A 26,575-nucleotide genomic window follows, 5' to 3' on the forward strand; every position below is an offset into this window, starting at 1 on the left:
ATTATTTGGGTTTTCTGCCTAAAAAAACCCCCCAAAACCCAACCTTAAAAAATTGGCAGAAATACCATTTTCTTCAAATGACAAAGTTCTCTTTCCCCAGATTGAGGCTGGCAATTGGCAGCTCTTTACAAAGACAATTTTTTTTTTCTTTCCTCTCTTCCTTCCCCTACTCCTTGATTTCAAAATAACCTTCAAGGCAAAAAAAAGCAGGACATAGCAATGTAAAAAAGAAATAGAAACTGATTAAAATTTTTCACTCCTTGAACAGAATGCTTTCCATTTTAACTAACTTGTATCAGATAAAATGCTATCACATTCCTACACAAGAAATTAACACATTGCAGGAAACTGGACACATACGTTCCTCAAGGAATTCGCTATTCAGAAGTCCTACTGAAGAAACTGAAACACAATACAAATAAAGACCTTTATTAAAATAGCTTGGAATATTATATGAAATTTAATATCATATAATATAGGTGCAAAACCCCTGATATTGACAGGACGTGATACATGTGAAGGGAGGACATTAATATACATATAAATAGAAAAGCTAAAATGTGTTTGACAGTGATATATTAAATGGCTACATAAATGTGACCATAATTAGGAGAATATGTAATTTTGTATTCCTTAAGCAGTATCTTCTAAAGCAGTATACATAGTAAATTGCTTTTACCTCTAGTGTCTGCTTTCTTATGAGTAACAGGAGATGCATAGGAATATTATAGGCACATGCAAAAGCAATGTAAAAGATATAAAAACAGAGGCAGAAGCCACAGACTTATTTGTTCTTGGCTGCCAGAGGCTTACGGCTGATCTTCTTTGACTTGTCATTGTTCTTCTTTGGAGGTTCAGGATTCGCCTGCATGTGTCTGCCATAAAGACTGTAAGGAAATGAGACAAAGAATATTTGTGATACAACCATTAAACACAGGCTTTTACTCTGCAGCATGTTAAATAATGCATCTAGTTACCAGAAATAAAAAAGGAAGGTCATTATATTTATTTTGTCTCAACACACTGAATTTTCTATTATATCTCATGCTGCAGTCCATAATATTAGGTTTTTCATGACTTATCGGGAGAGTAACATCAGGAAGAGCAGGCCTTTGGAGCAGTGAATGAGCAATCAGTTTTGCCTTCAGAAACTAGCAACCTTTATTCTGCAGTTATGGGATTAAGGCTTGGAAGGCTGCAAGGATGTGTATTCAAGTCGACAATAACAAAAATTGGGTTGAACTGGAGAGATAGAGTGCTCACTTAGAGCAAAGTGAGCATCATCCCTAACCAGAAAACCCAAGGGCTTGATAATGTGACAGAGAGCAATGGTGTCACAGCCGCCTTTGCTGCTCACACATGATTGATAGTACTGGGACAGCTACCAACACATCAATGCCACGTTACTAAGTACCACTGATTAAATGTTGACAAAGTATCCTACAATTAAGATGGCTAGCATTCACTGCGAAGCTAAATAGACTACATGGCTGAGAGGATCTTGCTAAACATCACATAGTAATTAATAGATAATTTATGAGTAATCCTGATTAAACTAAATTAAAAACCTACCCAAAATAAACACAGCTCAAACTTAACTTCCCCTATTGACATAAAGTGCTTTTTGAAGACGTACTTTGCGGGGGTGTCAGTGCATCTAGAAGGGAACAGGGACGAGCTTTGTTTCTGCTCATTCAGCTGTATAAACACTGGCAATGTTGACACCAATACTGAAATCCCTCTGAAGGGTGTCCCCCTGCTAATACTTAGGCCTGATGCTGGTGAGTGTCCGCCCCAATCCCATACGAGGCTGTTGCCAGGATCATCTACCACTTGATAGGAATTCTGCTACTAAAGATAATGGCACCAGTTCCCACAACAGCCTTCCATGTGTCACTGCACCTCCACCTTTTGGTGGATTTTGTCAAAAAACAGGACAGATCAGGGGCTTGGGGTTGAGAAACTCTGAGTCTTCCTAGAATTGCCTTTTGATGTGTCAAAATAGGGATGGGTAGCTGTCAGCACTGTCGCCACAGAACCCGGGTCCTGCATTTTCACGTGTCTGGGGCACGCAGAAGGTCCCAGCTGTGGCAGGCGAGCTGCACTGGTCCATCGCACGCACCCTCACGTGCACTCTCCCCTGCTGCAGTCCGTGTATGCAGCTTGCACGTCTGTCCAACCCTTGCTGCAAACAAGGACCAGGTAGAGATCCTTTTGCTACTTTTGCTTAGTCATGTCCAGACAGACTTAAGTTACTCATGATACGTTGGTGCTTATCCAGAAAGCATGACCTGATAGACAGTTCTGCAGCGGGTATCACCCTGAGCGGGTATCTCAGAGATAAACTGACTCTTTATTTACAGTGACCTCTTTTGCTTTGCAGGCTGAAACTAATTTCAGCAGAGGACGGGCCCTCCTTCTTCTACAGGGCCTGACGGACTATACAGTCAACTGTATGCAAGAGACATTGAACAAGGATCCAAACAGATAGAAATACTCTCGAATTACTGTGCTGTAAGCCATGGCCATGGAGGGGCTATTTATGTCAGATACAGAGAGATTTTAGCCAAGACATACATTGCTCTGTAGAGCTTCCTGAGGAGGGGAAGTGGAGAAGGAGGTGCTGAGCTCTTCTCCCTGGGAGCCAGTGGTAGGACGTGTGGGAATGGTTCAAAGCTGCGCCAGGGGAGGTTTAGACTGGACATTAGGAAGCATTTCTTTACGGAGAGGGAGGTCAAACACTGGGACAGGCTTCCTAGAGAGGTGGTCAATGCCCCAAGCCTGTCAGTGTTTAAGAGGCATCTGGACAATGCCCTTAACAACATGCTTTAACTTGGTCAGCTCTGAATTGGTCAGGCAGTTGGACTAGGTGATCGTTGTAGGTCCCTTCCAACTGAAATAGTCTGGTCTGGTCTGGTCTATTCTATTCCATGTCAGGAGGTTAAAAGCTACCACCTGCTCTGAGCTTTATTTCGCTGTATCTGGAAGATACTTCAACCCTGGGGTTCCTGGACTGCTGGGATTAGAGCTTCTCGTAGGGTGGGGTAGAGAGGCAACACTCGCTTTCACCTCCTCAGCAGCTGCAGTTTTACATCATGCTGCTAAACAGGCTGCTGTCAGGGTGCACTGTACCCAAAACAGCCTTGCTCAAGGAAAATACAACTGTAAACTATGACATTATTTCACCTTACTGAAATTTTATGTGTGCCATCACCTGCTGTCAACATGGGATCAGATCCCATTTCCTGATGAACGCAGGGAGCCCTGACCCTCCGTGATAACTGAATGCTTACTATTAGCTACAATACACATATTTTATTTTTCATAAGAGATACAGCCCCAACAGCACAAGGCTATATTTTATCTAAGTACACAGTATGTGTACTAATCAAATAACCATCCTAAATAACTGTCCTGTTTTGGAAGGTGTTAAGTTAGTTGAGGGAGGAAAGACATGGCAGGAGATGTTTTGGTATCAGGAAATACTATCATTGTGGAAGAGCACAGAAGTGTCATTCATGGAGACTGTCCTATCGGAAACCTATCCAGGGTAGAAAAAGTCAGGGAACAAGCACCATCTTGTTCTCAACAATATGCGGCGCAGCATTTGAACCACTGTCAGCAATGATTTTGTAACTCTGAGAAGTTAGCAACAGAGAAGTGGAAATGCATGCTCAAATCTGTGAACACCAATAGTTAGTTAAATACTAAATTAACATTCAAGTTGTTTTCTGGCTCTAGAGAAATAATGCTACATTGGAGTAGAATGTAAAGTTTTTTCATATAGTAAGAAAAGGCCCCTTTAAGAGCTGCGGACTGGGACTTTAAGTACCAAATTAACAGAGAATTGACTGATCCACTGTATCTGAGCACAAAAAAACTTCACAGATGGGAATGGAAGTCCCCTGCCCCTGTCCTGTCTTCCACCTCCTGCTGCCCCACAGCTCCTTTGCCCTGTTAGTGCCAAGCCAGAGAGGACTGTAACAGCAGCTTTAGTGGTTTTCAGGTGTTACATACCCTTTTTTTTGCTCAGGTTGGTTTAGGCTCCACTTTTTTGCTTTGGAAACTATATGAATTTCCCTCTCAGATGACACTTCAGGCATTCATTCTGCCTCTCATTTCCTGCTTTCTCAGGGCAAATCTTCAAGTTTGTGGACTGGCAGAGCTCAGGTTAGTGAACTTTTTCTGAAGTAAAAGGGTGTGGTGTGAATTCCACTGACTACACGGATGCTTTTGAAGTGCAGAAGCTGAATATTGACAATTTTGAATGAACTTCAGAGTTCCGGTATAGTCTACTTGGGCAACGCCTTTTGACTGTGAAAGGTCCAGTGGCCACTGCATGCATCAAGCAGTAAAAATCCCAATTGACCTCTAAGTATTTTTAGTAGCAGTTTTTCTTTCATATTTACTCCTTATGATATTCAGTGCTATTGGTACTCCAGCAATTCCCTCCACCCCATGCAAATACTACGTCAGCAGTAGTAGATGTGTGTGAGGTGCAGACATCTGCAGCACTTTTACATTCTTTTTACTTATTCTCAGGTCCAACCACTTCTATCGGCACATGCACTGAATTTTCATCCAGGAAAATAATTATTGGGTTTTAAAAAAGCAAATCAAATATATCTACTTAGGTTTCTCTGGCAAAATTTCAAGGAAGTTTCAGCCGCACATTGCTATCTCAACTGAAGATAAGTGCTTTACAATCTATCACAGTAGTCTGCTATGCAAAGAGCAAGGATCAGACGTATTTAGATTATACAAGCCTTCACAGACAGGGACTCTCTCTTGTGTTTGCACACATCAAATACGAGGAGACATATGGTGTCACAACAACATTTAAATACAATAATGACTGTGATAATGCCTCTGGGACAGAATTTGCCTTCTGTTACACTAGGGAAAAGAGAATGCACAATTTTCAATGAACTTCTGGTACAACAACAGACACCACTTTTATAGCTCCCAAGGAAAAAAAAAAAAAAACCAAAACAAAACCAGAGGGAAAAAAAACCCAAAAGAAAAAAACTAACAGAGCTGATCCGCACAGAGACGCAACTATCTGAATTACACGAGAACCTATAACCCCTTGGCTGTAATAGATGTGGAGTTTACATATACAGCCCTTAATCTCGATACCTACTGGAAGGATAGAGCCACAGAAACCATAGCTTGCACGTCACCGTCTGTCAGCCAAGCTGTAGTAACCAACTGTGTACATGTTCTTGCTCTGGCATCACTGCGAAGTCAAACGTGTTAGGCAGAGACACTCATGCACCGTCCTCAGCAGCGAAGGTCAGCTTAAGACATACACACAGACAGTTACGCAGCTCAGCTGATGGATGGTAATGTACTAGGAGATGGCACCTTGACATTATCTGTTTGTACAACTAGACCCTTAGCAAAGGCAGACGGCCTCCATAAACAGACAAAGGAATATTGAGGCAGATTGTGGCTACTGTTTCAAGGCAGATTTGTGAGGTAAATGCTGATAATATATTCATGGCAGCACCTCCACACTTGGTAGTTTGGAATGTCACCTGTTCATGGGGCTGGTACAGCTCTGAGCAGGACACTACACACAGCTTGCAGACCAAAACCTCAGCTGAAGAATAAAATCTGGAATGCAAATAAGTATTTGAGATGTTTGTGGTTTGCAGCAACAGTCAGAAGCTAGTTATTACAACCACAGTTCACAAACCACTGAACCTTTGTAGACTTAGCAGCTACAGTATTGCATGCAGCCTTCTCATTATGTTAAAGTGAAAGGGGAGATTAAATGCAAGACTGAAAATGCAGAAAGCCCTCAGATAGAGATTTCCAGTTGCTTTCTTTCCTTGTATATATTTTTCAAAGCAAATATCTCTCATGAACATAAATGTTTCTTCGTATGCAAACAAACAAAATCTCCCTGCATTCTCTATCTGCCCCACTGGAAGGAACAAATGAGAGCACTACGGCTGCTGCAGCAAAACTAACAATATCAAGTGAGAAAGATGCTCATTAAACTTCATCATTCTGTCTACTTTAATGATGCTTTTACTTAATAAAAATTCCCCAAGCAGTTGCAAGGATATTAGGCAAGGTCTTTGGTTATGTATCAGGGGTCTAAGCTGTCACTAGCAAGCATGCAGTTCAGGAGGGGCATTCCCAAGAGGAAAGAGTGAATACAGCTTTCTTGTAATAAATTCAGAGAGAATCAATAACCACAGCCTGCCACATTACTTAAGCATTTAGGCAAGTAGGTGATCCTTCTAAATTAAACTACAAATTGCTAAATGTTGCAATTTACAGCATAAGATCAGGCATGGAGCCTTGTAACTTGAAAGCTTACAGTCTTGCTACCAAAATCTCTGAATTTAAAAAAGAACCATAGTTAAAATTCATAAAGTTCAATAGAGCCACTTTCAAAAACCAGCTTCAGCACAATTGCCTCCAATTTTTTGCTCTTGTACAACAAAACATTCACTATCTGAAGGCTACGTGCTCCCAGAGATGAAGAGTGAACTTGTGTGTAAGCTAGTGAACTAGCGTAAAGTGTTTGATGCACACATTAATTTTCTTGAATTTAAGCATTTTGAAAGAGGATTTCAAGAATGAGCCATAAGAAATAAATTGCTTTCACTTTATGTCTGTCATAGACCTACAGGGTGAGTATGCAGTATGAAAAGGACACACACAGTTAAATACGATCCTGGAGAGATGCCACCTCCAGGTATGTACCATAAGCTGAGAAACAAAGGTGAAACATTCCAGCACTGCTCGCTTGGAGCTCAGGTTCAGGCAGGTATTTAATGCTCAGACACAGCTTCAAATGTGGGTGTTTACAGGACCTCAACAGGACAGTCCCCAGCCCCAGCTGCCGAGGCAGGAGAGGGGAAAGGCTGAATCAGTGGTGATATCACTGGAGACCCAAAGCTGAAAAGAAGTGCTTGCATGACTGATACTTGCTGGCTAGCCTGTATTAGTTAAAATTCTCAAGCGCTTACTGCAAGATGCTTTTGCCTTGGCAGTTTTTGCATGGCTTATTGCTGCTCTGGTATCCCCTCTGAGCTACTGAGACTGGCCTTTTCTCCTGTGGGAGCTGCTAACACGTCACCTCCTCAAACCACATCTTCTCCTAGGAAGGGGCCTGATACTGGGGTTTAATTTGTCAGTAATGTACCAGTGAGAGAAAATAGTGGGGGTTAAAATTACTTTGCAAGTATCATATTATTTTGGTAGTTTACCAATAATTTATTTTTATTCTCTGTGACAAAAGTCAGATGATTTAAATTAAGAGGAACATTGCATGGGTAAGTGAAATGAATATCTGGTTTCCTTGCACACTCGGATGGCAAGCTGCAGTTTTAGGATTCTTAATAAGGAAGAACAGACAAGAGTGACTCATTTTATTCAGCTAATTTTTTGCCCCTTGTTTGCGAGTGCTCTGAGAGCAGATGGCAGCAGTGTCAGAGATGTTCATCATCTGAAGCTTTCTGCAAGTTTCTTCAAAAACTCAGCTTTGGCCTATCATCTGTCTGTGTACCACCTCACTCCTCATGCTCCGACATGGAGGCAGTGCTCACTGGTTGAAGGGGGCAGGCGCTGGCGGTGCTGCGTGCTTGCTACACTGCAAGAGCCTCTGGGCTACTAAACCTGCTGCTCTTAATGTGTTGTAAAACTGCTCCAGTATTTTTAGGTCTGTAACAGTTTGTCTTCCTGTATTGCCCACTCACACTCTGGTATGCCTAATACTTCAGACTGCCCCAAATCTCCACACCCTAGAGCCCAGTCCCAAGACACTGTGAAGTGTAACAACCTGCGGTATCTTCCTGTTCCCTCCACCTACCCCAATAACCTTCATAACCCAAAGCTCCTGCAGTTTGCCCTGGCATCACCCTCCCTAATCCCCCCAAGTCCCACACTTCACTTTTCAAAGAGACTTTCTGCATCACCAGAAATCCCTAGTCCCCTCAAGTGCTTTCTGGGGTCTTCACCCCCAGAAGCACTCTGCAGGGGAACTGATCACCTCTTCCCATCTCGGATTAGCTCTTTTTAGTAGCTAGTTTCAATTATTGGAGCCCAAATTAGGTAAGAAGGAGAGGATTCAGTACAGGTGGAGAGCTGGGTATCCAAGCCTGTGTTGCAGTCAGTGGAGATCTGGCTAATGAAGCCAGTGGAGTAGACAGCTTTTTGGGTGACCAAATACAAGTGTCTGCTGCAAGATGCTTAGTTGCTATACTCTGTTATAGATTTTCACCAAATGCAGTGGACAGTAGGCAGCTAGCTGACATGTAGACACTCACATTTAGATATTTTAAAATACTAGATGAAGTCTGCCCAAAGCAACCGCTCCCCCTCTGTTCCCACTTGGCACGCTCTCACAAGGTGTTAGCTACCTTACATTACAGACTCTGCTGAGTCATACAGTCCAATGTTGACTTACTGCAAATTCCTGCCTAAAAACACTCCAATCTCAATAAGCAAAAAAAAGTATTCTGCCAAAACTGTCCTGGAGCTCACCATCTCAGCAACTGTGTTGAATGTGCATCCAGCAAAATAAGCCCACCCATCCCATGTGTCTCCTACCAGCCACTTCACCATTCAGTTCCTCACAGGGCTCCCTTCTGCCGGATCCCTCAACTCCAGTCTTTCCTGTTTGCATTTGCTGTGTCATATATATATGAAGAAGAGAAAGACTCAGCCTCTACGTGCCATATTTCCCACCTTCTTTCCCTACAGGTTACTGTCAGATGGATCCTGACCAGATGGACCTCTGGCCTGAGCTCAGGAGCTCCCTGTGACGCTCCTCACAATAGCATCATCAGTCCTGCTGTGACGACTCAGCAGCCCAAACACAGCAGTTGTAAAGAAATACAGTCCAGTCGGACGTGTAAGGAGACACCTCAGTGGAGATGTGTCTGTGTGGGAAGATTTGAGCCAAGGTAACTATGATTTACAAACACCTGCTCTCCTATAAGGCTGGCAGTTGCTGGATAATTTTAATTCTGCCAGACACGTCAGCTCTTAAACTGGTTAATTTAACCCCTTGTATTGGTTTTGTGTGGCAAGGTTTTGGTAGTGGGGGGGGTTACAGGGGTGGTTTCTGTAAGAAGTTGCTGGAAGCTTCCCCTGTGTTCGAGAGAGAGCCAATACCAGCCGGCTCTAAGACGGACCCGCCGCCGGCCAAGGCCGAGACAATCAGTGATAGTGGTAACGCCTCTGTGATAACATTTTTAAGAAGGAAAAAGTTGGGACAGGCAGTATACGGCAGCCAGAGAGAGGAGTGAGAACATGTAAGAGAAACAACCCTGCGGACACCAAGGTCAGTGAAGAAGGAGGGGGAGGAGGTGCTCCAGGCACCCGAGCAGAGATTCCCCTGCAGCCCCTGGGGAAGACCATGGTGAGGCAGGCTGTCCCCCTGCAGCCCAGGGAGGTCCACGGTGGAGCAGATATCCACCTGTAGCCCGTGCAGGACCCCACGCCGGAGCAGGTGGATGCCCGAAGGAGGCTGCGACCCCGTGGGAACCCCGCGCTGGAGCAGGCTCCTGGCAGGACCTGCGGATCTGTGGAGAGAGGAGCCCACGGAGCAGGTTTTCTGGCAGGACTTGTGACCCCGTGGGGGACCCACGCTGGAGCAGTGTGCTCCTGAAGGACTGCACACCGTGGAAAGGACCCATGCTGGAGCAGTTCGTGAAGAACTGCAGCCCGTGGGAAGGGCCCACGTTGGAGAAGTTCGTGGAGGACTGTCTCCCGTGGGTGGGACCCCACGCTGGAGCAGGGGAAGAGTGTGATGAGTCCTGCCCCTGAGGAGGTTGAAGCAGCAGAAAACAACGTGTGATGAACTGACCGTAAACCCCATTCCCCATTCCCCATCCCCCTGTGCCGCTGGGGGGGTTGGTAGAGAAGCCGGGAGTGAAGTTGTGCCCGGGAAGAAGGGAGGGGTGGAGGGAAGGTGTTCTGAGATTTGGTTTTATTTCTCATTACCCTACTCTGGTTGATTTGTAATAAAGTGAGTTAATTTTCCCCAAGTTGAGTCTGTTTTGCCCGTGACGGTAAGTGGAGAGTGATCTCTCTCCTGTCCTTATCTCGACCCACAAGCTCTTTGTTATATTTTCTCTCCCCTGTCCAGTTGAGGAGGGGGAGTGATAGAATGGCTTTGGTGGGCATCTGGCAACCAGCCAGGGTCAACCCATCACACCCCTGCTTCTTTGAACTCACCATCTTGCATGTTAAGGAGAACTAATTTTCTTTTTCCAGAAAGAAATTCCAAGTAGGTGTTAGGCATTTCTTTAATTAATATACAGTAATAGAAGAAAGCCTTCTCCTTATATTCTCTGAGGCTAGCAGCCTTTTGAAGCAAGTACTTTAAATGTGAGGCTTGTTAGGGCAGCACAGCTGGAAGCTCATAGAAACCTAGAAAAAAAAGAGTCTTTTGTAAAGGAAAAGGATTTGCAAAACTGGCTAATGACTTTGCATACCCAACTTGAAAGAGCTTGCAAGAAATGTGACTTTTGGCAGAGAGGTTTTGAAAGCACATGGAACACCAGCATCCGTTTTCTGAAAGTCAGACCTATCTAATACCTAGGGAGCCCAGCACTGAAAATCTCAGCTGTGCTACAAAGCCAGACACACACAAGGAGGACCTCCATGAAACTGTCATGAAGATGGGAAGGAGAGGACGTGCTTATGCTTATTTCTTTAAAAACAGAGGCAAACATGAATTAAGATTTCATCTAGAGAATCTGTTATGCTGATAAAACAACCACCAGCTAGCCTGGTATAATGAGACAGCAGACTGAGACGACCAGGGAGAGAACGATTCGTTTCTGCACTTGGATAGTCCTATCAGACTATGTCAATCATGAAGAATTTCTCACCTGGGACTTGCATCTTCAAGTGCATCCAGGAGGGCTGATCTCCCTTCTCACGCTCCATTTCAAATGGATTGCTGACTGGTTCAGCCTACATGTGCAGACCAGTCCCTGGATCCACCCCAGGCACAGAGAAACTTCCTAGGTCAGAACCTAAAGTCCTCACGGCTGAGAATTCCCACAGATTGCAGCGGAATACTTTTCCCCTTGTTTTCTTTTCACAGATCAAATGGTGCTTTCCCACTTATGTATGACCAGAAAAAACAATTTAGTGCCAGGCAGAGGCATCAGCTGTAAACCCTGAGGGCTGAGGTATCCACCAGGACAAATGACATCCTCCACCTAATGAATCAAAAGGAATTAAGAGCCGCAGAATCTGCACAAGCAGGCTCAGCTTCTTTGGCAGAAGCCCGCACAGGTGGCTGCAGAGAAAAATGCACCAGCAAGAAGGAGTAAGACTACTCAAGTGAGAAAGAAGTGTGTTCTGTTCACTGGAGTCATCTGTATCATCACAACCTTTGTCTCTATGTATTTGTAATTCCGTGAGCATGCAGTAGATAAATCAACAGTTTGTTCCATTTCACCAAACCATGTTGCTGGGACCATATTCAGGGCCACCTGCCTGCTCTCAAACTAACCTTGGACAGGCAGCGAACACGGTGCAGAAAACATACTGGCACACAGCACAGACAGCTTCCTGGAGCCAGCCGAACGGATTCTTCATTCTTATGTTATTTTAATGTTGTTGTGCACATGGAGTCCTTTGGGTTTAAGCAAACCAGTGCTCATTTTCCTTTTTGAATGCTACACTAAGGGGCTTGCTGCTCAGATAAATCCCCTTACATAATCTTTATTATTGATTTACTACATGCATTTTGCTGTGCACCTAATTAACATTTAAAAAAAGGAAAACAGAAGGTAAAAATAGCTAAGTGCAAGCCAAGGAACTTTCTTTAAGTTATTCTACATCTGGCAGGTATGTATTTCTTTTCCAGTAACTAGACAAAGTGTACCAATAAAATGTATAGAAGGGACTCTGGGAAAATACTGATACGCAGAGTCTCTTTTTTTGAGCAAAACTGAAGTGTCTGAGTTAATCTGAGCCTTCTCTGCTGCACACTGAGCATGACTGACTTCACTGGCAGTAGCAGGGAGAACATTCAGGGGACTGCAGTTCTCCATACGCAGGGTTTATATAGCTGCCCTGCTCTGCTGGGCTGGCTCACGTGCCTCTGCCAGGGTGTCTGTCTACCTTCATCATCCCTACTGGCTGCAGGGCCGGCTGCCTAATGGCTCCTCAAAATAGACACAAAGACCAAAGAGTGACGACGGACACAGTGACATGGTGGGGAACTCAACCAACCTAACCCTCCTGAATCACCGCTCCCGAGACCCTCAAAGGTGAAGGACTAAGCCCCGGTCCCGCTGCACAACCCACTTGCGTGACTCAACACACTCTTTCTGGAAGGCTGTGCAGGCTCTGGAGACCACTGTGTAAAGGGGGCACAGGACTTACTGTGGGATGCTTAGGGGGAGTCTTGGGATTGAGCAAAAGTATTTAAGGATTATACAGGACTTATGAGATGTTTAGGGGAAGGACCAAGAGAGTGGAAAGGAGGGCTCAAGATGGATGGCAGAGAACAAGCGCAGGAAAATGGAGAGAGGATCAAGTGGGGAATAAATGAGGCCAGTCATATGCAAGCAGGAGGCTGGCCAGCACGCTTGTTTGGCTAAACTGCACCAAATCACCTCCAAGTGGAGGTGTGTTCTACCTAAACCCCGTTTATAACTGTTTTCTGTGTGAGTGTGCTCTCTGTTCTGACAACATGCATGCATGACCCATCAGCAAAGTTCAAGCCAGGCTAGCTGGTCACTAGGATGGACTGAGTCCTCGACACTGGAGAGACCAAGGGCCTGGGATCAGCTCCCAGGGAGGCTGAGGGGCTATAGGCTGGTAAGACTGGGTCTGGGGGCCTGATACTTGAAATATCCAAGATTTGGGAGCCAGGTACCAGAGGGATCCCTGACATAGGGTTTTCCCTGAGCAATGATGCCTAGAAATGCAGTCTGGCTGTTGTTTGTCCTCTCTGCGTTTATGTGGCCACCTGTCCTCCCATCATGCTAATCTGTTCATGGCTGGCCATGTGTACACACATGTTCTGAATTTGTGGTTAGCCTTGCTACTGGCAGGACAAGGGAACAGCGATATGGAGCAGCTGGTCACTGCTATCAGTGGAGAAACCCCCTGGCTCCTCCAGCCCACCGGATTTAGCTGCACAAAAGCACTACCAGGAAAAAGGTGAAGAAATGAGGAAACTCACTTCACCTTTTTGACACAAAGGACCACATCTGAAGTGCTACACATCACAGACAATCCAGTTTCACCCAGTCACCTGAGTCAGCTTTGTTTGACACATTTTGTATATACTTTCCAGAAAGGCTGTTTGAGCCTTCTCAGATTGAATTTTTGAACATGCACAACAGGTCAATGCAAATATTGAATTTTGCCATCTTCCTCATGAAATCTCTTTCCAGTTCCCAAATACAGCCCTTTCAACTCCTCCCTGGCCAACACTGGCACAAACATGCCAATGATGTCAATCTTCCAGATACTCTAATGAGTTGTGCTCAGACAGGTCCACATACGCACAAAGGAGTAAGGAGATTCAAAGCCAATTTCAAAATCATTGTCACCATTCATGTTAAAATGCTGGAATTTTGAAAGCCAGAGATCAAGTACTTCATTATGGAAGCAAAAAATATCAACAGAATGGTTTTCCAGTTATATACATCTACTGCGGAAGACCAAAGACGGTCACACAGATACCATGTAATAAAATGATACAGACTATTCACCCCATTTTCCAGCCAGTTTTGAACAAAGCATCACACCATTAATATTTGGCAAACAATTATTGAGTTTTAAGCAAATCTTTGGCGTTTTTCCATGGCTTTTACTGTGCCAACAAAGCTGTTCCAGAATATTTTCAGGAGGGACCTATGTTATGTGGCAGCCAATAATCTTTATGGTAACACTGCAATGAAAATGTCGCTTACTGTAATGAGCACAGATCATAAGTTAAGCCCCCAGCTACCTTTCTATTATTTTTCATTACAGTCTTTCTGGGTTTGTTATGCTTCAAGAGTACTCAGGGAATTACATCAAACTAGGCTCACTAGTCAGCTCTTCATTACTCAGACCACACTGAAACTGAGCAATCAGCAAACTGAACCAGCTCCTGAGGTAACACAAGACACTAACATTTGTTTGAATATTTACCATTTCTTTTTTAGCTTGTCCTTTCTTAAAGCTCTGTTCTGTAAATAAACTTGCCTACGGTTGGAGGTCATTCTGAAACAACAGGAAAATCACATATTTTTCCATGCCATTAACACCTTGAGCGAAGGGTTGAGCTTCCTTTTGTCTACCAGAAACAAACTGTGTTATATTCATGTTTTCCTGACAGCAGTGTTTCTCCTAGATTTGTGTTCCATAGCACTGGATAAGCTGGGTGGGACTACAAGTCTCACTTGCTATGTGAATCCTTGTCCCTGCCCCATTGCAGATTTTTGCATTGGCTTCCTTCCCTCTTGCAAAGCAAGAAGCTGACCACCCCTTTGGAAAACAACAGTTACACTGACATCAGTAAGTTCTGGTGTCATCCAAACCATACAACTTCCCAAGTTGCTTTCAGTGTATTTCAAGGCTCACAGCGTGAAGAACATAGAGCCTTTTGAAAGGCCACCTTCTTCCCTGATGTCCGTCAAGATGAAATGGTAACACAGTGTCAGCCTCATTTTGATTTCAACAAAATCAATACAAGTTTTGCTTCTGATTTCAGTGGATGCAGCGTTTGGCCTGTAATGTCACACGATCTATTCCTGAGAACTGAAAATCCACTAGTGCACACCGTGCAGCACGGGCTATCCCTTGAGGCAGGTCTCATCACAGTCTTCTTGGAAATCACCTACATTTCTTATTTTAACTCTCTCCTGAACACAGTGACTTGGGAAGTGCAAAGACCTCTAGATTACTTAAGAATTACAACAGAGGTAATAATAATTTCTGTTGCAATTAGTGTTAGCAACTGAGGCATATCTTGGAAACTGCAAAAAAACCCATGGCTTTACAATGTCAATCAAATAGCACATTCTTTGTTATTTAAATCTTCTACACATGGCCATTATTATCCATGCAAGCAAACAGGCAAACTGCACCTGCATTACAGCTTACAGCTCCAAACTGTACAGCAACGTATGAACAACATAGGCTGGCTATGAACACTGGAGTGACAATTACGTCTTCTCATCAAGTGCTAGCAATAGCTAGGGCTAATGAGTCACTCTGTAAACTTCTTAATGCATGCATTAACCAAAATAGTTTCTCTTACAAGGAAGGTGGGATTATGCATACAAATACGATCTGGTTTTGCTGAACATCTTTTTGCCATAGGTAGGCAGCACTCATCCTAAATCATTGGTGCTTACGTATGCTTATGAGTTAGAGGAACAAATACGGAACTTCTACATAAAAGGACAGGAACTAGTTTACTCCATCATCAGACATTTGCAAAAGGCACCCACAGGAGCCTCCAAGAGTGATGCAAAATAAACTAATGGTTCCACCTGCTTCTGGGCAAGAGGAAAAGAAACATGGAGTTGAAACCACTTGCGATGAAGGCAGAAAGAGTGCAACAACGGGGAGCCAAACCCCAAGTTGCAATCTTGGAGGATAAACTGCAGGACAACTACTCTGTGTTGTCTTAGAAACATGTTGGAAAACACATTGCCAGGAGGGCAAACATGGCCCTTGGACTACTGTCCTTACTTTCTGGTTCCTCAACACACAGGCTACTAACATCTTTGCCAAATCCCAGCCTATGCATGCAAGGTAGCAAACAGGCACCCCCCTTAGTTGTGAAACTGTCCTAGTACTCCCCAAGCCTGCGGCACGGAGCGCATTTATGAGAAATGCAGGAGTGCAAAAAGCATAGTGGCAAAAGATTTGTCAACAGCTCTCTGTCACCAAGAAAGCACTTCATTAGCCTGTCAATTGCACAGTGTCTAGGAGATACATTTATTGACAACTCACTGCCAATTGATCCAACATCTATACAAAGCTCTTCTTGTGCAATGAGCTTGCTGACTCACATGATCATGAGCTCTATAGAGAACTAATAGCCGTACTAAGCCCCAAATTGCTCCAATTTCTAAACAAAATGAAACCAAAAGTGGTAAAATCCCACCAACACCTCAGCAGCTAGACCATATTCCCTGCTTCCAGCACAACATTTTTAAATGAGATTCATTTTTTATACACTTCATAGGTGGGGTATGAACCCACGGTGAATAAAAGTCCTTATACAAAACACTGTTTTTCACTTTTATGGCCATTTGTGCTTATGGGATTACTTTTGAAATACAGGGAGCCTGCATCTTCTGCTCCCTCAATTTAGCATGGAAGTACCCAGTGATGTTCTATTCTGTAGGCCAACCAACTTCTCTGTGTGGTTGGGTCCCTCAGCCTCTCATCAGGTTCGGATAATGCTGCGAATGGCTAATTGATCCTGCAGTGGCTTTAACAACTCGCAGTCACTTCACACAGCCAGCAGCATTCCTGCAGCGCACACGCTCCTAACCCTTGCTTGCTTTGCTTTGTACTACCTGTTTTACTACTTCATGATAATGCAGTGTCAAAGACAGCAGGAGTAACCTATTCTAGCATCTCCATCTGGCACTATATATCAGACTTGTGCTGCTCTGGTGGATTAGTTTCAGATCCCCGTTGACAGATCAAAGGCAGCAATAATAACCACAAATCAATCCCTCTTTAAGGCCTAAAACATCTTCTCCCTCACACAGGATGCCTCATTTCTTCACCACCCCAGAGCCCTTATAAATAGCAACTTTGCCTAGACACAACAGTCGTATGCAGATACTCAGGCCCTGAAGAATTTGGCGCTGTGTTTTCAGCTGCTTTCTCCTATTCACTGACAAACAAAATGAGCAGCATCAGTAGAGGGGCTCATGTGGATTAAACACTCAAGTCCCTGAAAATCAGAAAGCTGCTTGGTGCCAAAGTGAGGACATACAGAGAAGATGGCTTGCTTCCTTTGGTCTCATCTCAGGTAACACATTTTCCAGCACCCATCGGTGAGACAGTGCTGTATTTTCACTGAAGCACCCAGCTACCATCAGCTCACTGCTCAGTGCTCTAAGCTGACCAACAGATGTTTTCAGAGCACATGTTCAGATACAGAATAGATGCATCCCCAGTTGAACAAGTGCACTGTGGACAGGCTGCTTTCTAGGGGTGTTTCCTGACAGCTTACCCACTTGATTAGCACATGCTGTAGAAAATAGGACTCACAAGAAAGGGGATTCATGAGGTTTGAGATCCACACAGCTGCTCCAATATAGGGGGAATATGTGGTCCCTTTCACAACAACTGTGCTTGCATTCCTGAGATCGCACTTGATTTCTTGATGGTCATCTGTTAGGTCTTAGCTAAGGCAGTGGGAGTTAAAATATGACTCAAAGGCTAGGTATCAGCTCTCTGCCTGGCTATGCTTTACTGTCAAAATGAGATTTTTACTGCAAGAGAAGTAGCTTTTGTTTGCACCCTCTCTGTGACACCTTCATGGTGACAATGCTGTATTTACCATGATGTAGCTAGGCAGTTCCCTAGGACTCAATTCACCCAGAGATATTGTGGCAAAAAAAAAAAAAAAAAATCTGTGGCTTGGATTTTACGGGAGAACAGCTATTATGCTGTAAAAGATATACCTGCATGGGCAGTGGAGACATAAACTCTTCCTCTTATCTTTAAGTCTTTCAGTCTTGTAACTTGCAGTTTGAATTATGTCTCCAAAGAGACTGCAACATCAGCTAGGATAGCAACAGTTCAACATTCCTACATTTGTCCTAAAATGAAACCCAGAGATAAATAGTGAAAATGACAGCTGCTTAAAGAACTTCTGAAATTCTTAAGAAAAATGTATCAATTAGAGGCAAACAGCCACAAATCCTCTGGTGACAATATTGCATACTAATACAGTTTGCAAAGCCCAGAAAGACCTATTTCAGGGTTACCACATAAGGGTGTGACGGTCGGACAAATTATAGTCAATGTCTCAAACATTCGTTAAAGAACTTTGGTGGAGAAAACGGCCTCTGTAAAAATGCTGGAGTTTTGTGAACAGGACAATGTGGCCGGAGGAGAGGGCCCCCCGGAGGGTGGGACCGCGCTTCTCCAAAGCCGCAATTCCTTATCTTAAGTGACCAGGAGAAGGAGCACAGCATATGCGCCTGGAGGAGGAGGCCCCACGGAGGATGGGACTGTGCTTCTATCTTAAGCAGTCATGCCAGCAGAAAAAGAGAGGCAACTCTGCGATGAACCCCCCCCCCCAAGCTCTCCGACCGATTCCAGAGAACCCCGGGAATGAGACTGCGCATGTCGAGACCATCGACTAACACGCTATAAAAGAAGGGAGAACGAGTTCTCAGCGCGCGCCCTCCAGAACTGGATCTCTACGCTGGCTGGACCAACGCTGGACCCAGGACTGGTGAAACCCTTTCCTTCTCTCTTTCTTTCTTTCTCTCTTTCTCTCCCTCCCTCTTTTTCTTCTCTCTTTTCCACAGTCCCTACACCTCATCCTTTTAAACATAAACCGTTGACCAAGTCTGAGACTAGGAGTGGACCTAGCCGCCCCTGGGCTCCTCTCTGAGAAGGAGTCCAGAAAGCAAGGGGGTCTGCTCTGAACCTCGTGACTCAACGGGAGGGCTCTCCTTCTGACACAGTTTCATGTTCCCTTTTCCATTTCATTTTTCTATACTTCCCTTCTCTTCTCAAACAGCGGCTTAACGACATGTTGCAAGGTTCATATTGATAAGTTCACTTGTACTTGGGCAAGGTTATCTAGGTTGAATAAATGTTGATTGTTGTTTGAACTCCCCTGGTGTCGTTTCACCTTAATTCTGACAAAGGAAATCCACGAACCTGAGTCGCTCCAACTCTGGGACGCGACAAAGGGCCCAATAAACATTTTGTCCTAAAATTCTTCTGAATACAAAGTACTTTGATCCTGATTTTTTCAGTATTCAATTAAGATACAGTTCTACTCAACTGACTGTTTATCACTGATAATTTTTTTACTATACACATAAAACTAGAACATTGTCTCAACATATGGAAAATGTGGATAGTACATATTGCTCATAGCGGCACATAATTTTAAGAAGAACTATAACTGTACTATTTCTAGATAATTTATAAACTATGACAAAGATGCATGCTATTGAAGAAAAATGGCAAGCCTATAAAAAGCTACATGTGTTTGAGTCAATCAGTATAAAGAGTATAATTTTTTTCTTATATTATGATTCTTTTACATGCTAGTGTAAGTAGGAAGTCAGAAAGATTAACCAAAGATGAAGAAAAAAAGACCATCCTCTTCCTCCCACTACTAAGCTTAGAAAAATATCCTAAAAAGAAAAAAAAAATACACTGGCAGCTTCTAAGACAGTTTAATAAACCTTGGGGAATGCCTTAGTGTTGAATTTGGTTTCCCGGTAGTACCTAAAGCACTGCTACTAAAGCAATACAATAAAGTTTATGAACTTGTCTTTACTGCTGCATAACTTATCTCTGAGAAATGATACTATGGCGAACAACTGCTCTCTATGAATCTCTTCGGGGCTTCAGTGAACTGCAGTTTTTATCACAGCAAGTAAACTGGATCAAGATTAAACTCCAAACCAAAATATATGTCACATTTTTTTTATTAATGAAAAATACTTAATTCAAAAGTTAACCACTACTATACTCAAGTGTTTTCTTATCCTCTACGTCAACTTCCCAGCTAAAGTGGTTTTGAGATACTTTACACTGAAAATCAAAAGAAACAAAATCCAAACCCACTCATATTTCTTTCTATTCAAGAAACTTTCCCTTTTCTTTTTTATTAGTTTCCTGCCTAACAAAAACCAAATATATCCCTTCATAAAAAAAACCCAAAATGAACAAAAACCCCCTTAAACCCCAACAAAACCACACTGCAAATTCAAAATAAACTTAATCAAAACCCAGTAATCAAAGCCAAAGGTACACTGACTTCACCTGGTCTAGTGCTCACAGTATAGCTTGCTCAGACCACTCTTCCAGCACTGTAGTTACACTGCTCTAGAAAATGTTTATTTTTGGGGTGCATGCCTTCTGTCAGGACAGCAAGTTAACATGACTGCACAGCTGTTTAGTTACCAGATTTAATGTGATGCAGGCACGGGAAATCCTAGCCAGAGGAAAAAGTTAAAGAAAAGAAAATAGATCAATCCATTTTTGTAATTAAAACAAACCCAAACAAATCAGATGGTATAAATTGGAAGGTGTAACTACACAGAGGGACATGCATACACGTTGCGGAGAAAACGTTGTCGTCACTCAAAGCTCACAAGCCCAAAGCTGACACAAAGAGTGGTGAGGAACCAGCACAATGGAAGGGAGACCCACAGAATAAGGGTCAGCCAGTATCTCCCACCAAGAAAGTATTAGATCAGTCTGTAGAACAGCTTTGTAAGAAAACTGGCAGATATTCAGCGTAGCCTCAAAAAAACAGCTGTGCTGAGGGACTGATGACCTGAGCATACACTGGGGTAGTTTTCATCCCTGGATGTTATGATTGTTAGCAGAGTGGCATTTCTCCATGTGTTTGTCTGTAACAAGATAATTTCAGGATGCTGGATTATTTGATGAATTCCAACATTTCAGGCAATGTTCTAGGCAATGGGCAATGTCATATTGATTTGGTGAAAACAAGAAAACGAAAGGGGAAAGGTATATATACGCATAGGGTTTGTGACCTCTTGCAGTTAGTTAGCAGATTCAGCTGTTTCAGCCATCCAAATCTGTGAGTAATGGCCTATAGATCAAAGAGCCAGTGGATGGCTGCCATCTTCTTCGCCAGTGCTAAGGAACCCCCCTTTCCTCCCATATCCTTGCAGCACTTGCTCCCAGTACAGTTTAGAAATGCTGACACCCAGAACAAATTGCCTTAGGGATGGGAAGAAAGTAAGAGCTAGGGAAAGGACGCAAGAGAGGAAGGAAGAGCTATGAGGACAAAAGAGGGATAAAAAGACACACAAAGCGTCACGTATGGAAAAGCAGCTGACCTTGGCATGGGAAAAAGAGGTCAACACCAGTATATTGCAAGAAACACACAGGCAGCTCTCACTTTGGTGAACAAAAGGAGCATGGAGTGAATGAAGGAAGCGTTCAGACCACGTGAATTCAAGGAACCCTTATGGTATAGAACAGAACAACATGGGGGGTCCTTGACTGATGTAAGGAGCATGCCCCCTAAATGCTGTGCAAGTACTCCTTAGTCTATGTTTTTCAGTACCCTTAATTCAAGACTAAGCACGTTCAGCATGAGCACAGACTGCAGCAGACCCTTCCCCATTTAAACATACATGGTGCTTGTCACTTCTCCACATCCATCTTTCGGTCACATTAGCTCCGTTAATGAAAAAATAAATGTTGCAAAAGGGAAGTATTAACATAACCAATACCAAGGACATTAATTTTAAAAACGCTATTTACTTTGTATCAGAGTGGTCATATATCTTGATCCTGAGTAGTTCTTAGCCTTGTCCAGATTCTGATTCCAGGCTACAGAGACAAACTCTGTCCTGACTCTTCTTCCTGCCCATGATTCATTCACTTGACATCTTTAGTACTGCATCCACTTGATGGGCATCATGTATTTAGTAAAAGACAATAATTCTTATTTAAGCAAAAATGAGTTTTTTAGTGCAAATCCTGGATAGTGACTTACTGTGAAGTGTAGACACAATACAGCTCAAACTATCTTCTTGAAGAGAGAAGTCACCTGGCTCCAAACACAACAGTTGGCCTCATACTTTTTGAAAAAATTTGCAGTTCCATGACAAGAGTGGGTGGGTCCCTGGTCTCAAGGAATAAGCAGTAGGTTCAGTGAGCTGCCTACAAGTATCACTCAGCATCTGGCTTTGAAGATCCATGTTACATCCTAACAGCACAGATGCAGGACCCTAGTGAAGACACTTGTGCAGGTAACTCATCTTCCTAATCTGTTCCCCTAACACAAACCAACCACAGATGTCAACTGCATTTTCCCTGAATCAAGAGAAAAAAAACTACAGAGAGCACAAAACTACTGCCAAAGCACAAGGAAAAGGCCAGCCCACGGCTACTCTTCATAGTTTTTTTGATTTGCCAAGAGAACTAGGCAGCCAGCATGGGAGAGCCTGTGCAGCCTCTGGGACACAAGAGTGGTGCTCTCAAGGCACAGAGTACCTGGGAATTCTCTCCATAGCAGTCACTGTTAGAATTAAAGCAAATATTTTCAGGAACGGGAGAGGAAGCAGAAGCAATTACCCTGTCAGGAAATGTGCCAATAGATAACTTGGGAATAACCTGCATATGTGTACAAAAGGTGAGTTTATTTCTGCTGCGTCCCTATCCATCCAAGCCATGACTTCAGCTGCTCGCTAGCAGACACCGGGCAGCCTCGGTGCTCTCATGCACTCATACCACATTACTGCCCGTCTCCCAACGGGGCTCTCTGGCAGACGTCACTTGCTAAGTTAGCATTACTGAAGCCCCAGCTGATATTCTCTTCAAAACTCCTCTGCTCCTCCCTCTCTCAGTCACTATGGCAACGCCCATCATCCTGCAAACAGCACCATCCGACTGGGGGCTCGCTCTGCACTCATTCATCTAAGCTGTTTTAAGAATTGCCTCTTTTCCCTGTGCAACATTTCTAAAAACCGAGTTTTACTCCCTGCTGATGTCCCCACATCTTTGACACAGTTCCACTAGTTCCACTGCCCCATGTCGCAAACCCACGGCTGCCCCAAATGCAGTCCCACTCTGGACTAGGTAAAAGAGCCAAAATCAGAATCAAACACAGAGCATGTTGTGTGAGTATTTCTAAGTAGACTGGAGGCAGACTGAGGACCTTCTCTTAAAAATCCTGGTTCTTGTAAGCAGCCTTCCATTTTAAAAGCTGTCTCTGCTAAGTAAAGGCATTGAAGATCAGCTGTAGATAGCCAAAATAAAAACAGTGAGACAAGGACAAAATAGCAGGCTTTCCTTTGATCTAGATTTTTTCCAGGCTACATCTTCCTTACTTGCTATTTTGTTTAATTAGGCTGTGACTATATGTTATTATTCCTCACATTACACCCACTCTGTATTTACATTAATCCTGGCCTGAGAGAAACAACACAATTTCATTTAACTTGATTCTGTTCTTACTGATTTTTTACTATATTCTTGAAATATTATTTCAGTACTGGCAACTTTAGATGAGATACTCTCACAGCCTTTCTGAATATTTTTTTTTAATTTGGAAATTATTTTTAGTAAGGAGGGGAATACACTTGTGGTGTATTTTTTAATTCTGCCAGAACAACGAACAACAGGCCAAGCGTTCACAGCCACAAGATAAAATAATCAGCACATAAAATAAAAACAGTTAGAAGGAAGAAAGACACTTTTTTGAAGGAGTTTTCCATAATTTTTTTCAAAATCTAGTTTAATAGTACTGCTGTTTACGTGTATGGGGATAAAAACTACACATGCTACAATGGGAGATCCGTAACTTCTCTCAATACATGGGAGAAAACAACATTTTCTTTCAGAAGGAAAAAGTCATTTTCGTTGAGGCAGTATATAATTTTCCACACACAAATGTGTTCATCCAAACCCAACCTACATGTCTCTGTACCTTATGCTCAAATTTTCTCTCACTACATTCAATACATTAAGTGCTGCCTAACTCCCACCTCCTGAATTCAGCAAAAAAAAAGATCATTTTTTTCTTTAAAAAAACACCCTTTGAAAAAGAATGTATTCTTATTGTTATAGCCTACAAGTTAGAGGCTGAAAACAGCCATTAGTTAACAACCTACCCATTACCCTGTAAAGTGTTAACAACGTCTGACCACTGCTGTAAGGAAATTGCCCAAAGAAAAGGGCAGGGCACACTCCCTGATCCACTCTCTTCTGGAGAACAAAAATGTACCTGGGGTTTACCACTCAAAAAGCCTTGCTCTTTTATCCTCCCATGCTGGCTAACCTTTGCCAGCCGGCAAATGAAAGGGTGGGCCACAGCACGGCCAAGCGTTTAGCATCCCTGCACACACTCATGCATCTCGGTCAGCATCTAAGATCCTGGAAGCTTGTGTACCTCTTCTGGAGCCACCCCACCACCTTATGGACAGAGAGATGCTTGAGATTACCCACCACTGTACTCAGCACACTGAAGACTCCGCACCCCTTATGTGCTTGAGCAATCAAGTCAGAGTGTTTGCTAGTTACTGTATTAAAAGAGGGGAGGAGATGTACTGAAACTTGCACTCTTCTAGAAGCGCGAGGAAAAGAAACGATCCAAAATTGCTCAGAATCATTTTAAAGCCTGTTAGTTCAAGCTATGATCCCAAAATAATATGATTCAAATAATTCAAAGTAGTCACAGAGTTTAGCAATGCAGTGGTATTAAAGGAAGCGTGGTCTACGCGAAGGAAACATGGTGAACGAAAATCACACAAAGGAAACCCAGAGTCCTAAGAAGAGGACAAGCAAGAAAATACAAGTTGGTTGTGCCTTTGACATTTGTCCATCATCCCTCTCTCCCACATACTGATTGGTAATAGGAGGAAAAGGCAGCCAATATCGTTTTATATCCTATCCTTTGATTATTCAGTGTCCTTCATTTCTGCTTTTACTAAATTCTCCATTTTTCTGCTATTGCTGCACTTCCTCCCTATTTCTTCCCTTTGCCTAATCAGCTGATTATCCTCATTTATCTTCCCTGTCGAGAATCTTGGCTCTTCCCATTTCTCTTCCCTTTCCAGCTCGTCAGCCTTTGCCTTCTTACTAGTCTTCCTCCTGTACCACTTTTATGCTTTCTTCCTTCTTTTCCCTGTTTCTCATAATTTTATCACTTCTTTTTTGTTATATAGGATACTCATCTTTCCATCTGTGCTCCCTTTTTGCCTCTCAGGTGGTTGGATCTGAATAAGAGTGACTGTTTTGAAACATTTAAGTAGGAAAATGAATGACTCTTCTTAGTATTTTCCTCAGCAGATGGACACACACTGTACAGAGGGAATCTGCTATAATGTTTTAAGGTATTTCCCTGGATCCCATATCATCGTTCAAAAAATATTTTAAAAGTATTTAAAAAGGATTTCATATGAAACATTTCATATAAATCTTTATGTGAATTGCAATAAATTCCATTTTTTTCCTTAAAAAGTAGGCATGAAATAAAAGTTATTACTGACATCTGTCATATTTTAAATTCCTTTATAAAATTTAGTAGTGGCAGCAACAGATGTAGCATAAAACACTGTGAAACGATCTTCTTAATAGAGCATCCTTTAAGAAAAGCAGCTTCATCATTGACAGTCATTTAGTAACACAGAAGGCAGTTTCCCGGAAGATATTTGCTGCTGTTATATTAGAGGTAATTAAACTATAAAGTGATTTATTTCTTTGCAGCCATGTAATTGAACTTTCTAAAGCCATTAAAGATAGCTTACAAAAGTATCAGCAGATACGGAACATGATTATCCCCAGTAAAACTGCATCTACAACACATAGAGCCACAAAAATTCTACACAATGCCATTTATTGGCAAAACATTAATATATTAAGCCACAAAGGACAGTGCACTAAGAGTAGAAATGCTGTCACCAAACGTATGTCTTTCCTTCAACCTCTCCCCAGCTCTCCCTTTCCTATGATTGACAGTGATTTTCTGAGAGTAGGCATTACCTCCAGGCAAGAAAATCTGTGTACATAAAAAATAGTTTTACATTAGTCCTATTGCAGCACTATTGATTACTAAAGGAAGCTGTAGGCAACAAAATATATATATTTTTTAAAAAATGTGTATTTAAGAGTGGGAAAAAAACCCTATGTATAGAAATTCAAAGGGGTATCAATGTCTCACATATTTTCCCCACCATATTAACTAATCCAGCAAAAAAGATCCTTGATATGTCATTTGCTGATTGATGAGCACAGAGAGCTGAGACCCGAGCACGGAATTTTATTGCTGAAGACATTTTCATCTGCAGTCAAATCACCAGGGAAACACTTTGTCAAACAACTTCATTCTGCAGGGAGACTTTGTGACAATATTGGCAACTTAGGAATTCGTTCTGTTTTTTTCCGATAGCATCTACCTGTCTGTGTTGAGAAATATTTACAGTAGCACTGCAATTCACGGAGATGTCCAGCTTAAGACCCAGGAACAAGTGGTTCACATTTCATTGCAACAATATGTAGAAAATAGATGCTCACAAGCTCTATTTTTTAAAATATCTATATATCTATATATAAACGATCCAATATATTTTTGGCAGAGTTTAATACCAAACCCCTGTACTCTTATAATAACAACTGATCTTGCATTGAGCATCTGCAGGGCTACAAATCATTACTTGTTTCCAAGAGCTCAAGTACCTCTTTTACCCTTTTGGGTTTTTTTTTTTTTGGCAACTGGGGGGACTGAATCAAACAAATGCTGCTAACTTTTATACCATCAGGTTAGGCAAGATGTTAGGCTTCCAGTAGGACACCATGGGTTAATATATCTACACTTTATCCTCTTGCTGCTCCCAAAATTGCTAAGGAATCTGAGTCCTGCTGGTTGTCTTGAAGCTTCTAA

General features: G+C 42.7%; 1 protein-coding gene across 4 annotated transcripts in view; it reads right to left on the bottom strand.

The window, feature by feature from the left end:
* Positions 1-413: 413 nt before the first annotated feature.
* Positions 414-26,575, bottom strand: part of RSU1 (Ras suppressor protein 1) — a 118,986-nt gene continuing 92,824 nt past the window's right edge. For 3 of the 4 annotated variants that reach the window (XM_030010057.2, XM_030010059.2, XM_030010058.2), the window contains one exon: positions 414-887. In XM_030010057.2, coding sequence (XP_029865917.1) covers positions 785-887 — 103 coding nt within the window. In that variant the 3' untranslated portion in view covers positions 414-784. Of the gene's footprint in view, positions 888-21,453; positions 21,618-26,575 lie in introns of all 4 variants that reach the window. The other variant, XR_005932045.1, reaches the window with a different exon arrangement.

Source organism: Aquila chrysaetos, chromosome 3 (assembly GCF_900496995.4).
Source record: "Aquila chrysaetos chrysaetos chromosome 3, bAquChr1.4, whole genome shotgun sequence".
Lineage (NCBI taxonomy): Eukaryota > Metazoa > Chordata > Aves > Accipitriformes > Accipitridae > Aquila > Aquila chrysaetos.